Source organism: Sinocyclocheilus anshuiensis, unplaced genomic scaffold (assembly GCF_001515605.1).
Source record: "Sinocyclocheilus anshuiensis isolate Anshui unplaced genomic scaffold, SAMN03320099.WGS_v1.1 scaffold598, whole genome shotgun sequence".
NCBI classification, from domain to species: domain Eukaryota; kingdom Metazoa; phylum Chordata; class Actinopteri; order Cypriniformes; family Cyprinidae; genus Sinocyclocheilus; species Sinocyclocheilus anshuiensis.
Window position 1 is genome coordinate 682,799 of NW_015547660.1, and position 15,025 is coordinate 697,823.

The 15,025-nt window shown below is 37.1% G+C and overlaps 1 protein-coding gene across 1 annotated transcript in view; it reads left to right on the forward strand.

Moving 5' to 3' along the window:
- The window catches only part of LOC107702242 (steroid hormone receptor ERR2), a 73,869-nt gene that overhangs the window by 17,927 nt on the left and 40,917 nt on the right, over positions 1-15,025 (forward strand). Inside the window, exon 2 of the mRNA XM_016504495.1 lies at positions 10,272-10,693. Coding sequence (XP_016359981.1) covers positions 10,272-10,693 — 422 coding nt within the window. The remainder of the gene's footprint in view (positions 1-10,271; positions 10,694-15,025) is intronic.

Sequence of the window (15,025 nt, forward strand, 5' to 3'; positions counted from 1 at the left end):
CTTTATTCTGGCATTACAAGGTTTACCAAGCCACATCGCTTCAATCCCAGTATACATTTACTGGCCTATTATCAAAAGTCTTTCTATAAAAATACAACAAAACATTTTCTTACGACCTTACGTGAATTATTATGACAAAATGCATTATGAAGAAGAGCTGCACCTGTTCTGCTGCTGTATTAGAGCTAACATTAGCATCAAGCTACATAAGACAATTTATGAGATTATTAGTACACTTTTACTCAAAACTCACTTTAAACCACCATCGAGTGTTTGTAATAACTTCCTTTTGCGATCCCATGTGGAATTTGGTCGTTTACTGTTGTAAAAATATGCTATTTATTAGTGGTCGACCGATATCGCCGCGGAATTTGGAATTTGGAATTTTTCAAATATCGGCATCGGCCGATAAGTCTTTCCGTGTGCCCAATGATTTCCATATCGTGCATTTATGCTTCCTCTTTAAGACACGCCACTCAGATGTGAATCCAGCACCTGACAGACAGTAAAATGGCCGCTCGTCATTCACTTTCTAATTTGATGCTACGTTGTGATACATACAATAACACTCCGGCGTGCAGCAAAGTCTTATTCGAAAGTACCGTGAGACATCAGATCCGCAGCCCAGCGGCAGCTCCGGTGGGAGACACAGATGTGATATAAACAAATTGAAACAAAAAAAAGACGCGTTTACCTCACAAACGATCTAAAATCCTGCGACTGGCTCTTCCTCAGATATGCGCGTTTTTCTCAGGCACTTCTAAACAACACTTTTTCTTCACTTTCTAACATGACGGTACATTGTGTTACATACAATAACACTCCGGTGTGCAGCAATGTCTTATTGAAACAGTATCAGACATCAGAGCCGCAGCCCAGCGGCAGCTCCGGTGGGAGACACAGATGTCATATGAACGAATTCAAACAAAAATGAAACCGTGTTTACCTCACAAACGATCTAAAATCCCACGACTGGCTCTTCCTCAGACATGCGCATTGTTTCGTGTACTTCTAAACAAGATGCTGTTTTCCGGTGGACTCAAAAGCCGATGCACTCCAGAATGAAAGCTGGGTCAACACGAGAACTCTATGGTAAGTAATAATAATACGTTTGAATTCCTTTATATGTTTATTCAGGAATATCCGCTATATTTAATTGCCCATGATTGGCGTAATGTCGCGTGTAGTATACCTTTTCATATGTTCCGGTCTTATTTAATGCTGCTATATGCTGGTATCCAAGCATGTAATTATACGCCTTCGGGCTTGTATTATTTTTTACAATGAAACAGACAAGCAAAACAAAACAGATCAGAGACATAAATCTTTATTATTAACAAACTATCCCATACTATAATTAAAACAACCTGTTGCTCTGTAAACTATATATGTATTGTACATAAAATACATGGAATTACACATACTATTTTTGACATTTATGAATATTAATTTGTTCATTAATTATGAATGTTATCTTTAACCTTCAGTAAGCAGCAGTAATTATGTGACTGAAATATAAAATTAAACATAACAGTTTTAACTAAAATGCTTTTTGTTTTTCATTCTGATAGCTGGGCAGAAAACAAATCCCCTGTGGCAGTATTTTAAGGAACCATCACCAGGGAATGCAAAATGTAACATTTGCAATGACATCGTAAAAATGGGCGCTGCAACAGGAAAGAAAAAAAACACCTCAACCATGTGGAGTCACCTTAAATATCGCCATGCATCTGTGTATGAGGAAGCACAGAAGAAAAGAGATGCTGCTTCTAGCTCTGCCTCAGTGAGCAAAGTCCAGACAACACTCACACATATTTTTGATACTCAAAGAAAATGGCAAAACTCTAATCCCAGGTCAAAAGTTATTGACACATTAATAACAGACATGATTGCCACAGACAATCAGCCTTTTACTGTGGTTTCAGATGTTGGCTTTCAACGGTTGTTGGCTGTGGCTGAGCCAAGATATACCCTGAAAAACGAAAAGTACTACCGCACAGACATGCTTGACAGTGTGCACAAAAAAGTAACAGATAAGATGAAAAGTTTGATTGCACCGAAGAATTCTGGCTCCCATTTACTGGTCTGGGGATGCTGAATCTGATGAGTCTCACCTGTCATTTTATTGACAAGAGCTGGGAAAGAAAACAAGTCATCTTGAATGTCAAGGCCATGTTCGGCTCTCATACTGGGGAATACATTAGCCAGATGTTTCTTGACATGCTCGACCAGTGGCAAATTTCAAGAGAAAGAGTAGTGTTTGTGCTCAGAGATGGTGGTGCAAATGTTGTGAAAGGCATGCGATTGGCAGAAATGCCAGACTTCAGCTGCTGTGCTCATACGCTGCAACTTGTGGTGAATGATGGCATCAGCAGCCAGAGAGTGGCTGGGGATATCATTGCTAAGTTGAGGACATGTGCAACACACTTCAGTCACTCCGTGCTAGCAAAGCAACGTCTGAAGGCCATACAAGAAGAGCTTGGCCTTCCAAATAATGCCATAATTCAAGCTGTGCCAACACGGTGGAGCTCCACTCTGCACATGCTGCAAAGAATGTTGAAGCAGAAGCGTGCATTGAGCGTTTATGCAGGGGAACATGGGAAAATTTCATGCCCAACTGCAGATCAATGGGATATAATTTCAAATCTGGTAGAGACACTGGGTCCCATTGAAGAAGTCACCCTTGGAATAAGCAAAGCTGAAGCATCTTCCTCGTGCATTATTCCAAGCATTGCTGTGCTGAAAATGCTCCTTCAAGTAGAGGGTCCCACAACAAGAGGAATTCAAACACTGAGGCAGAAAATGCTACAGAGCTTGGAAAAAAGGTTTGGTGCTGGCAACCCTGCTGGATCCTCGTTTTAAAGCCCATATGTTTACAGCAGCAGACACACTGGATAAAGCCAAACAGTGGATAGTGGAGGAACATGCCACTGCCTCAGCGCATCCAGAAGCCACTTCCAGAAAGGAAGGCCAAGGACCAACAAGTCCTCCTAAACAATCAAGGAGAGAGGCAAATTAACCCACTGGCATTGTCGATCAAATTTATGCCAACATCCTCAAAGCTCAAGCTGCTCCAGAAGCGAGAGTGAACATCACAGAAGAACTGAACCTTTACCTCAGGGAGCCAGTTATTGACAGAAAGAGTGGTCTATCACTGGAATGGTGGAAACAGAATGAGTCACGACTGAGCCTCCTTGCACCATTGGCAAGCAGAGTGAAGGGAGCTCGTGACCGGATGAGACGGGGCTTGTTATGAGACGCAAAAGATCGACAAGGCGAAGGACGAATCAGAGTTTGCCTGAGTCGCAGCGCGAGCACGGAAGAGTAAACACACAGAGACAGCCCAGGGAGCGGCTAATTGTCATCAGATCGTGTAAATCAGTGGAAAATGAATAGAAAGGATGATTCTGTCTGAAGAAATATGAAGTAAACATGAGTAAATATATCTATATATCTCCATGTATATGCATCTTTGGACTAAAATTAATCCTGTTCAGTGAATCTATGTGAATGCAAATAAACCGCTGCTGACATGACTGAATACGAATGCGTGGTGAATTTCTATTCTAAAAATGACACATACAGATTTATTATTTTGCATTCCTGACATAAATTACTGCAACAATGTTTTATCAAAACGGTGGTCAACTATCGAAGCTAGAGTCTTTAATCTTTCTACTGATGCACAGTTTGTCCAGATCAAGTGAGAGTGTGTTGTTTAATGTGCTGTTGAAGTGAAACAACAATAATCTGGGGCCGTTGCCGATCTTTGACCGCTAAGGGGTTAATTCAGTGTTGCTGTTTCTTTGTATTTCTTTCTTCCTTTCTTTAATTGTGAAATTTAGTAAATCTAGTAAATCCTGATCAAATAGGTGTGTTTAATGTTCAGATTCACTATTGCTAGACTAGTCTGACGGTGGTTTTGGAGCATGATCCAGTACATTTGAAGACCTATTGCATTCAGGTTTTTTGCTGGGGAAGTATCTGCGCTTGGGTCTATAACAGCACTTTGTTAAGAATCATAGACTTCAGAGCAAAGCTGAGGGTTTCTGAGATCTTCAGTGAACTGGTGTCCAGCGCTGTGGCGGTAGTGCAATTCTATTACAGCGGGTAAATTCTGTTAGTGTGAGCGGCTGGAATCAGATTAGGGCCGAACTGAACATGGTGCTCGGTGGGCTCCACTCAGCATGAATTTAAATGGGTTGACCGAGAACAAAAGCAGACGTGAGGAGATCGGCCCGAGGAAGTGAACGGGTCCTTGACTCCACCCGACACAGCGGGACAGGGTTAAACACACTGCACAACAGAAAGTCATATCACTCTGCAGCACTGAACATGAAGGAATGGCAAGAATTCCACTGCCTCCACTTTGCATGTTGCTAAATTGTATTTCTACAGCAATCCTGTAGTTCAAACAGTAGAGCAGAGCTGTTTTGAGGTCTTCCTTAAATGTGCTGGAAATCTTTAAGGAACTGCAATTGTTCAGTGGATTTAAAAAACTGGGCCCAGAATCATTTTGTTTCATGTTTATGGACAGTAATGAGATATTTTAGTGCCAGATGTCATATTTTGTCATATCTGACATATTTTCAGTCTCTTCAGACTCACATAATGTAGTGCTGGAGCTGTGGCAGCTGAAGAAACTCTGCTGAGCGCATGTTTTATATATGAACATAAAGCCATTCAGACATTTATGCAATTATGCTAAGTGTCACCTTCAGCGTGACCTTTGACCTGGGGTTAAGCTCCCCTTGAAGTTTCGAAATAAAGCCTAAATGGAATTGCCCTGCATGCTGCTGTTTCTAATATATGGCTGTTAATAAATGAAATGAATGTGCAGAAAGGTGCACACGCATTTATCTTTATTCAGCAGCTCTAAACAAACGCTAAAGGTTTGACTCTGAGAAGGAATGAATTCAATACAGTAACACAAGCTTGATTTGTCTCCTGCCAGGCCCATACTATAAATAAGAACATTGTTCTTAAATGACTAGACAAGCAAACAATATAATGTAAGGGACTTCATCTGTATTTGTCAACATGCTGTTTTATCATACATTTATCAATGCTGATTCAAGATGACAAACCACAGTCCAAAACTTTTGCCTCTTACAAGCCATACATATTTTTTGCCAGTCATAAAGCTGTTTTACATTATTTATAAATATTTTATTTATAATATTACATTATATATATATACGTATTAGGGATGTGCGGGTCTAGTCGACTAAACGGTACAGCTCCTACTAGTCGACACTGAAAACAATAGTCGATTACACGACAGAAAAAAAAACATGATTTTATCATTCAAATTACCGTCATTTTAACATTGCATTTAAAATATTTTAAATAACAAGTTAAAATAAAACATTTGAAAAATAATACATTATTTTAGGTTTTTTTTCTTACTATCTTTTGGGGGTTTCTTGCTTTTAGACTAGTCGACTAGTCGGATACAAAACTTTAATTTAAACGTCAGTCAAATTAGTCGTCGCGCACATCCCTAATACATATATATAATTTTTTTTTTTGTAATTTTTTTTTCTTCTTCATATTTGTGACTAAAAGCACAAGTCATTGTGATGTTGTTTTGTTTTGTTGTTTTACTGCAATAAATATCCCACAAAAAATATCCCAGATAAACAACTGATGGTTAATTTTCCACTGACACAAACATGTTTTCTTTAGTACGTCTGAGCTGAATAAGCGTGTTACTTACATCGGTCAGATCATTCTTACACTTCAGCTGAAGTTTTTCATCAAGTCACTGACTAACGAGCTGTATTTACTCACTAAAGGCGTCGTATGTAGCACTCGGCAAGCTTCCGCTGATATCCGGCTGTAGTCTCTGTGCAGCGTTCAGGACACAGCCATCACGCTTTCTGGCACAGGCCTTTTTTTCACAAGGTCAGTGTTTTAACAAGGAGCTATTTTTTATTATTTATTTTAGCCGTTAACCTTTCTATGAATTTCCAGAGGTGGTGGCACCTGCCGCAGCGTTGAATATACATGACACAAGAGGCAGTGAAACGCTGCAATGAGATTTCATTTGACACGCTGACCCCATCTCCATGGGCACGAGAAACCAGGGCGAGAAAATAAGGTTGACCTTTGACCCCTGGCCTTGAACCCAGCATCACCCGCACTTACAATTAAATCAGTCAGAGAAACAGACTGTCTAAAGGAGGCCTGCGCTCTCGCTGCTCTTTCATCTAAATGCAGCCATGCAGTTTCGCCAAGTCACGCTGCTCGCTTACAGTGTGGAGTTTATTTTTATTTTAATTTCAGTCTTTTTTTCCAATTATGATCGTTTTCAATCATTTCTTATTTTCATGTAGTAAAAATACTCAACTAGTAAACCTGTAGTAAAACTGCTATAAAAAAGTTTTATAGCAGTTATAAAACTTAGTATAACTGCTAAAACTAAAATGAAAATTAATAAAATAAAAAAATAAAAAATCCAATAAAATAAAAAGATAATAATAAAAAAAAAAATCCTAAAACTAAAGTAAAAATAAAAACTGAAAATAAAAAAATAAAATATGAATATTTTATTATATTAATATATTTTAAGTTATAAATTATATCCAATTATATTGAATATTATATTATATTAATACAAACTATAATACTATCTTAAAAGTACTAAAATAAGACTAAAATAAGGTTGGCAGTAGGGCTGGGTTTTGACACGAATTTCACTATTCGATTCTCATTCACAAGCTTGAGATTCAATTCTATTACCAATTTAATTTGATTCGATTCAATATCGATTATTTTGGATATATATCAGGTACAGTACATGCCAAATTTTCTAATAAAGTTACAATTACATAATAAGATTTCTACTTCAATTCGTTTTTTAAATATAAACATTTAAATTGTGGCTGTCTTAAAAACTTGACGAATTTATTAAAACATAAATTAAACATTGACAGTAAAAATGATAATGAATATGCTATATGGTGCATATACAGTATTTAGCAAAATGCCCCTCTCTACAGTTTATATTGGATGGGAGGTGCGCTTCAATGTTCCATCCATTAACTGAAAATAGGCTAGACTAATAGAATCTTGGGATTTAAGACTCAATATTGTTTTGTAAAAATGAGAATCACTTAAAATCGAGATATCTATATTTTTACCCAGCCCTAGTTGGCAGTGTAAGGGTTAGACTGACATGCAGGGCTGGTCATTCGTCAGAGTTTTGGCCTGACGACATGATTTGTATGGGATCAAGGAAAGCTCAGGTTGGACTCCTGGCCCTGGACTTCACAGCTAAAAAAGCTGAGTGTAACCCCATCATGACCTACACTCTGCAATGTTAATTATCTATAGGCTGGAGTCAAATAAGTAAGGCTCTTTCTATTTCAAATGCTTGTGTTCAATTCGCTGTATGTTTGTGATGTCTATAAATGTGAAGTATTCAGAAGATGGAATTATTCATTCCACCAGAATCTTGCTGTAACACAAGCATTTACATGTGATGCATTATAAAAGTATTTTAATGCATTAATTATGACATGCAATGCACATGTTGTATGATCACATGAATAATTATAAGCATCGTTATAATCCATTATAATATTTATCTATTCATTGTCACACGTGTTTTATTTTGGTAACAATTATTTATGAAACGATTATAATGCATTAAATCTATATAATGTATTATACATAAAAGCTTCAAGTGGAGTTGAACTTTCTTTTGATTTTTACAGCCTCAAATAATTTTCAGCAGATTTCTCTGGTATTGATATGCCATTTGTGACAATATTGGACAGTTTTGATTTGCTACGACAATCGTAACATCTATAATCATGAAGATAAATATTCAGATGTCCTGAAAGTGTGAGAGACGTTAGTGTTTATGTAAGATATCCTTGATGCCACACCCTTCACTATTCACTGACGCTTGAACACAGTGTGTGAATCTGTTTGACTGTTCTACATTCATTGGATTCATTAGATTATATTCTTTTCTTTTTTTCCTCAAGTTTGCATTTTATGCAGAAAAATAAATTGAATATGGCAGGGCTCTACGCTTATTTTTCTTTTTAGGAGCGCTTGTGCATTAAAAGCTGTCACTCATCATAGCTCATCGCGAGCTCACATTTATAATCAACGAAGCTCTCTACACTGCGCAATGAATCTCTTATTTACACCCTGTCTACACTTTGCTTATGAAAGGATTCATGAGATATGTCTGTGATACATTACTCAACGCTGCAAAAACACGTAGAAACCTTTGAAGCTCCCCTGAGCGATCACAATCACAAGTATGATGATGATCTGGTCAGTCGCACTGGTGCTCCTAAATATGTTTTCATAGTTGCACGCAGTAGTTTTCATTCGCAAATGCAACTGAAATGGTCGCACTGTAGAGCCCTGTATGGTTTTTGAACTTGCAGTGCTAAAACTGTTATTTTGAAGGACCATATTCAAAATTGAATCAGTTTTTAGGGCTGCACAATTAATCGTATTTTAATCACAATCATGATTTCTGCTTATCTCGATTAAGCATAATTGCCTGTGATTTTGGACTAGTTATTTATCCTGGAAACATTGTTTTCTTTTGACATTACCATTATCTTGTATTGGTAACAAGCCTCCACTATATCTTTATTGCTTGGGGTTGCCAGATGTCAAGAGTCTAAATCCATCAATCAGATCTTTTCTCTTAAATCGATACATTTTCTGCCCAGTGGTTTACTTAATCTTCCCAACATGGCAACCATTCACACACACTCTCTCTACATTACAAACATGTAAGTCTATTGCGATACTCTGCTCAAATGAAAGTGTGATTCAGCCAGTCTGTTTTCTTTCACATGCCGTTTTGCACTGTTTGCTGCACACTAAATCTGCAATCAGTCCCTCACTGATGAACTGTAATAAAGCCAAACATGGGTCTTGACTATATTGTTTGCGATTGTGGTTGCTGAATAAATGCAGTTATGTAACCTCTCTGCGACAATACAGAGTTTCTGTTGTTTTAATTGAAAGAAAAGAAAAACATATTGTGGAATTAGTTTTAGGAATTTCAGTTTTTTTTTTCAGTTTTCATAATGTTTTACTGGTTTTCAAATGAAAACTGTATCTATATATTATATTTATCATATAATATAATATATAAATGAATAAAATCTGTATTCTATTTTCGCATTCTGGGTCCATTTCGGACCTGAAGAATCGTTATTTTATAAAACAGTCATAACTTAATATTTTTCAACTAAAACCATATTGTATCTGATCATCAGTAACTTATTATAAATGTGTATTATAAAAACTTATAAAAACGTATTATAAATTATAAAGAGTGATTGTGAATTTTCTATATGTCACTGCTATTACTGCATTTACCCCCTTTTTATTAATTAATAAACTGAAATAGATTATGATGATGATTATTATTATTATTATTATTTTATATTAATATAACTTTGCAGATGATACCGGGTCCAAAATGGCCCGAACACAAAACCTGTACACATTTTTGTCTAAATAGTTACATCTCTTGAACAAACAAATGAATGAACAAACAAACAAATTATGTTGTATATTTTGAGGGTCATTTGCAATGTTCCAAGTTTCATTTTTTACATATATATCTTCTGGATCAAAATGGAAGAGCTATTAGGGTTAAAGAACTATTTCTACCTGATTTAAACTATACACATGTATTTTGTTGGTATAAATTGATGCATATGGGATCAGTGATGTTAAATATTATTTTAGGCTTGAGTAAAACCAGTTCTGTCATGACTACTCTAGGATGGAATTGGCATGGTAATGTACATGACAATGTTAATGAATTTGGTCTTGGCGGAATAGATCTGCTACGTTGCTGCTCCTGCTGCTGCTGTGAGCATGTAAGAAATACTGCTGCTGCAAATATAACATATATGGAATAACCCCCCATATAGCATACACAATCACCCCATAGCAGATTTATACAGGTGGAGCTGGGGAAGGTGGAGGGTTTCTGATGGAAGCACTAGTATATATTTGAATGTTGAGCAGCGAGCTCATTGGCTACTGATACAAGAGAGAACCAATCAGCTGTGCCATGTGATAATAATGCCATTATGTCAGATTGAGTTACTGCGCCATCTAGAGTTTCATGCCAGAACTCTGTATTTAATTTTAATGTTATGTTGATGTTCTCCTGATTTGATTTGCTTATGCGATTGCAGTAATGTAAAAACAATACAAATATACAGCGCTTATCCATTTGCGTCCTCCGCCTCATGCCGCTGTGTGTGTTTCAGGCTGCTGAACAGGATGGCTGCTGAGGAGCGGCACATGACGTCCAGCTGTGGCTCCTACATCAAGACAGAGCCCTCCAGTCCGTCCTCTCTGGTGGACACGGCCAGCCACCCTAGTCCCGGCGCGCATTCGGACGCCAGCGGCGGCTACGCCAGCCTCATCAACAGCCACTCCAACGGCCTGGACTCTCCGCCCATGTTCACGGCGGGCGGGCCGCTGAGTGCGGCAGGGAGCGCCTGCCGCAAACGCTACGAGGACTGTTCCAGCACATTACTGGAGGACCCCGGCTCCATCAAGTGCGAATACATGCTCAACTCCATCCCAAAACGCCTGTGCCTGGTGTGCGGAGACATCGCGTCGGGGTATCACTACGGCGTGGCCTCCTGTGAAGCCTGCAAGGCCTTCTTCAAGAGAACAATACAAGGTATTTCATATACATGTTCTGCTTTGTACACACTACAGGTCAAAGGTTTTGAATGACTAAGATTGTTTTAATGTTTTTGAAAGAAGTGTCACAGAGGCTGCTTTTAATTGATACAAAAAATACAGTAAAAATTGTGAAATATTATTACAATTTAAAATAGCTGTTTTCTACGTGAATATCTGTTAAACTGTAAATTATTGCTGTGATCGAAGCTGAATTTTCAGCATCATTACTCCAGTCTTCAGTGTCACATGATCCTTCAGAAATCATTCTAATATGCTGATTTGTGCCTCTTCATATTTTTGTGGAAAGTGTGATGGAGTAATTAAGATTTAATTTTTAAAAAAGGAAGAAATAAATTAATGCTTTTATTCATCAAGGATGCATTAAATTGGTCAAAAGTGACAGTAAAGGCATGTATAATGTAACAAAACATTTCTGCTTCAATTAAATGCTGTTCTTTTGAACTTTCTATTCATCTGTGAATCCTGAAGCATCCATGAAGCACATTTTCCACAAAAATATTTGGCAGCACAACTGTTTTCATCAGTTCTTGAGCAGCAAATCAGCATATTAGCATGATTTCTGATGGAACATGTGACATTGAAGAATGGAGTAATGATGCTGAAAAATTCAGCTTTAATCACAACAATAAATTACATGTTAATATATATATATTCACATAGAAAACAGCTATTTTAACCTACAATAATATTTATCAGTTTTTACTGTGTGAGCAGTAAACCATGGTGAGCAGATCTGTGCTCCAGATAGGAATAAAACACAGTAGTCAAGTCAAGTTTATCTTTGTTTAGTCCTTTTCAAAGCAGCTTTACAGAAAATGTCTCTACTCTATCAGTAGTGAGCGCAAACATCACTCATATTCAGACATATGTCACTATAAACTTATTTCATCACATGATCTGAGAATGAGAAACATTGAACCATACATGGCCAACTGTCAATAAAAAGACAGTGTGCATATTGACATTATCATGACATGGACATGGTGATGTATGGTGTGGCGCCAGCGGCGACGTTACAGTAATCAATCCATTTGATCGCCTATAAGAGGTTTACTGTTACAGAGACATATGATAAGATGACCACACTGACCAGAAGACAGCAAGAGCGGATGAAATAGCGTCTTTACATCACTGTCTCTTCTCACTACAGCACAGAAGAAATGGACAAACCAAAAGGTTTCACACTGATTAATGGTACAAAATCTGGTCCACATTGTGTCTCATTTTGGCCGAAAGCAAAACAAGGCGATCTGTGCTGATATGTAATGCAAGCGATCACAGTTAGGCTTGTTTTTTTATGTTGTTTAGGGGCAGGTTGACCAAAAAAAACCCAAAATAAATTCAAGACCAGTGTGGTCTTCATGTTGCTTAAAAAAAATGTTTTTCAAGATGAAAATGTTACAAAGTGTATTTTTGGCTAAAAAGTTTCCCCCAAAAGATAATTTAAAGTCATTATTGTGTTAAATAGATGAACATTACAAAAAAAGTAGCTTTAGAATGAAATATTTTGATTCAACATATAAAAAAAATGGGTATTGAATATGGAACATTTTATTTTTATTTGTTATTATTTTATTTGTTTTTTTTTTATTTTTATGAAATTGTTCTCTAAATATGGAACTAAAAGCCAGTAGGTGGCAGCAAGTCACTGTCTTAATGAGTGAGACATTGAATAATTCACTCAACTGATTTATTTAAACAGCTGATTCATTTGGAAACAAAGCTAGTGACTGTCTTTATGAATGAGTCAATGAATCATCAACTCATTCATTCAGTAACAAAACTGGAGACTCACAACAGTTCTGCTGTGGCTTTGATTGGAACTATTTTTATTTTTGTAAAAAAAAAAAAAGTACAATCCATTTAACAAAGTTATTGGCAATACTAAATAAAGATACAGAAAATTGTGGGGTTAGTTAATGCTGTTAAAACTTACGGACAGATCCGGTGTTTTCTGTGGAGTCCTGTGAGTGTTTTAAGCTGAGCGCAGAGCGAGTTGAGCGCTTTAATGCAGAGATTCCTGTGGTGCGTGATGTTCAGGTCAGAACAGACATGCAGCATCACACTGTCAGATTGGATTGGCACAGACAAGAGGAGCAGTGTGTTCTGAACCAGATACTAATCACATGGACTGTGTGTGTGTGTGTGTGTGTGTGTGTGTGTGTGTGTGTGCTTTCATAGACCTTCAATAACATGCAAGTAGAAATCTCGCTCATCAAGAGAGTTACTGTATTTCTTCATGTAATTTCTTCATTCATTAATCCATTAATTGCATAAAACACCACATTTCCCAATGCTCACAAGACATATATTTGGCACACATGCCTAAACGCATGAACGCATTAATAAAGTATCTGAGGTTTCACGTATATGACACACTGTTCTAAATGGAAATACTGACATGAAATATAACAAATTACAGATAAGAATATTATTGCTGGCTGAGTGATTAGTTGTAAACCCTTTAAAACTAAGTTTTAAATGATCAAACTTTGTTGTTAAACACTCAATCTCCTCCATGTCGTCTGTTTGATAGTTTAGAGTTGCAGTAAAAGCTCTTTTAGTGTAATTGTAGAAACGTCCAGCTTCAGCTGCTGCTTCTCGTGTCAAATCTTGACTGATTTTTATCAAGTAAGCGTCAGAATAACTGCAGTAATATCTCCAGATGAACACTTACTGGACTGAAGCAGCTCAGCTTTACTTGATTCTCCATCAATTATTTTTGTAGAAATATCAGTGAGTCTCAAATCTGATCATCAGGATCTTTTGAGGAGCGTTTGTTTCCAGAAGCTTTACTTTCACTGTTCCTCAGCAGAGGAATGATCTTCACAAGCCTCCAGAACATCTCAAATCTTCTGAGGAGCCTTTATTTCTTCAGCTCTCAATCACTGCATTATATGTTTGGAGCATTTCACTCTCATCTTACTGAGACAGATTACTGCAGATATAGAGCGACCACTGATATTTAGATCACTTTATGTCAGTATCTGTTGCACTGTTATAAATATCTCATTGATTTACATCACAAGCATCAGAATTACACCATATGAATATCAGCATCTGCAGCAAATTCATATTTATGCTCAGTTTGAATACAATTCAACAGTTTTTTTCTCCATATTCTCACTATATCAGACTAGATGAGCCATAAAACCTGATGATCAAATATGATTCTCAAAATAAAAATAAAAAAATGTGCAAAAGGTGTTTAAAAAATATTTTGTCTAAAGTTTCAATAAACATTGAAAAACTCCTGAATTAGACAAAAACAACATCAGCATAATTAGGGTTTACACAGTAAAGGAAACCTGCAGTGAAAAACTGCCTGAATTGCATTCTTGCATATTTTTGCTCAGTTTGAGTCTCTGAATAAAATTGAGCTGTTGTTTCCTCCATATTCTCACTGTATCAGACTATATGAGCCACCTGATGGATAAAATATGCAAACTTTTTTGTTTTAAATATTTTATCTAAAGGTTCTGTTCCATTTAAAAAAAATAAAAAATTTTCTTCTAACTATTGTTTTATATGTCAGGCTTTTCAGGGTTAAATCTATACTGTATTTATGCATCATCCACATAAGGCATGCATTATTAATCACTGCGGAGACAAACATGACTCCACTCTCAAAGCTCTCATGACTGTCAGGTGTTTAAACACACACACTCGTTGATATTGGCTGCGTTGTATCGGCTTTAAACAGTCTATGTGCCTTAGTGAATCAAACAGTCGCAGTCGTCCAAAAATCCCCACTGTTGGCGAAACACACGCGGCGTCCCTCAATCACATATTTAGAGTCCGGCTTCAAACACAGACAGATGCACAAAAGCATCCGCAACGAGATACTCCAACAAATGAGCGCTTTGAGTAGAACAAGGAGCCGGACAATTAAAGGGTTAGTTCACCCAAAAATGAAAACTAACCCATAAATGACTCACCCTCAAGTCATCCTAGGTGTATATGACTTTCTTCTTTCAGACAAATCCAGTCGGAGTTATATTAAAAATAGTCTTTGATCTTTCAAGGTGTTTAACCCTCTGGGGTCCGAGGGTGTTTTGGGGCCCTGGAGAATTTTTGACATGCCCTGACATTTGTGCTTTTTTCAGTTGCTAATAAACATTTTAATGGCTAAGTTTAGTAGCACCATAATCAGCACAAACTGGGCTACAATAATATGTGGGCAGCATGTATGTATGTGATTGTGTTTTTGAGAAAACAACGTTTATGCGTGCTTAGTGAAAAACTACAATTTTAAAGTCACTGAAATAAGGCCATAAAACACATACAGAACATTTGTTCACAAGAC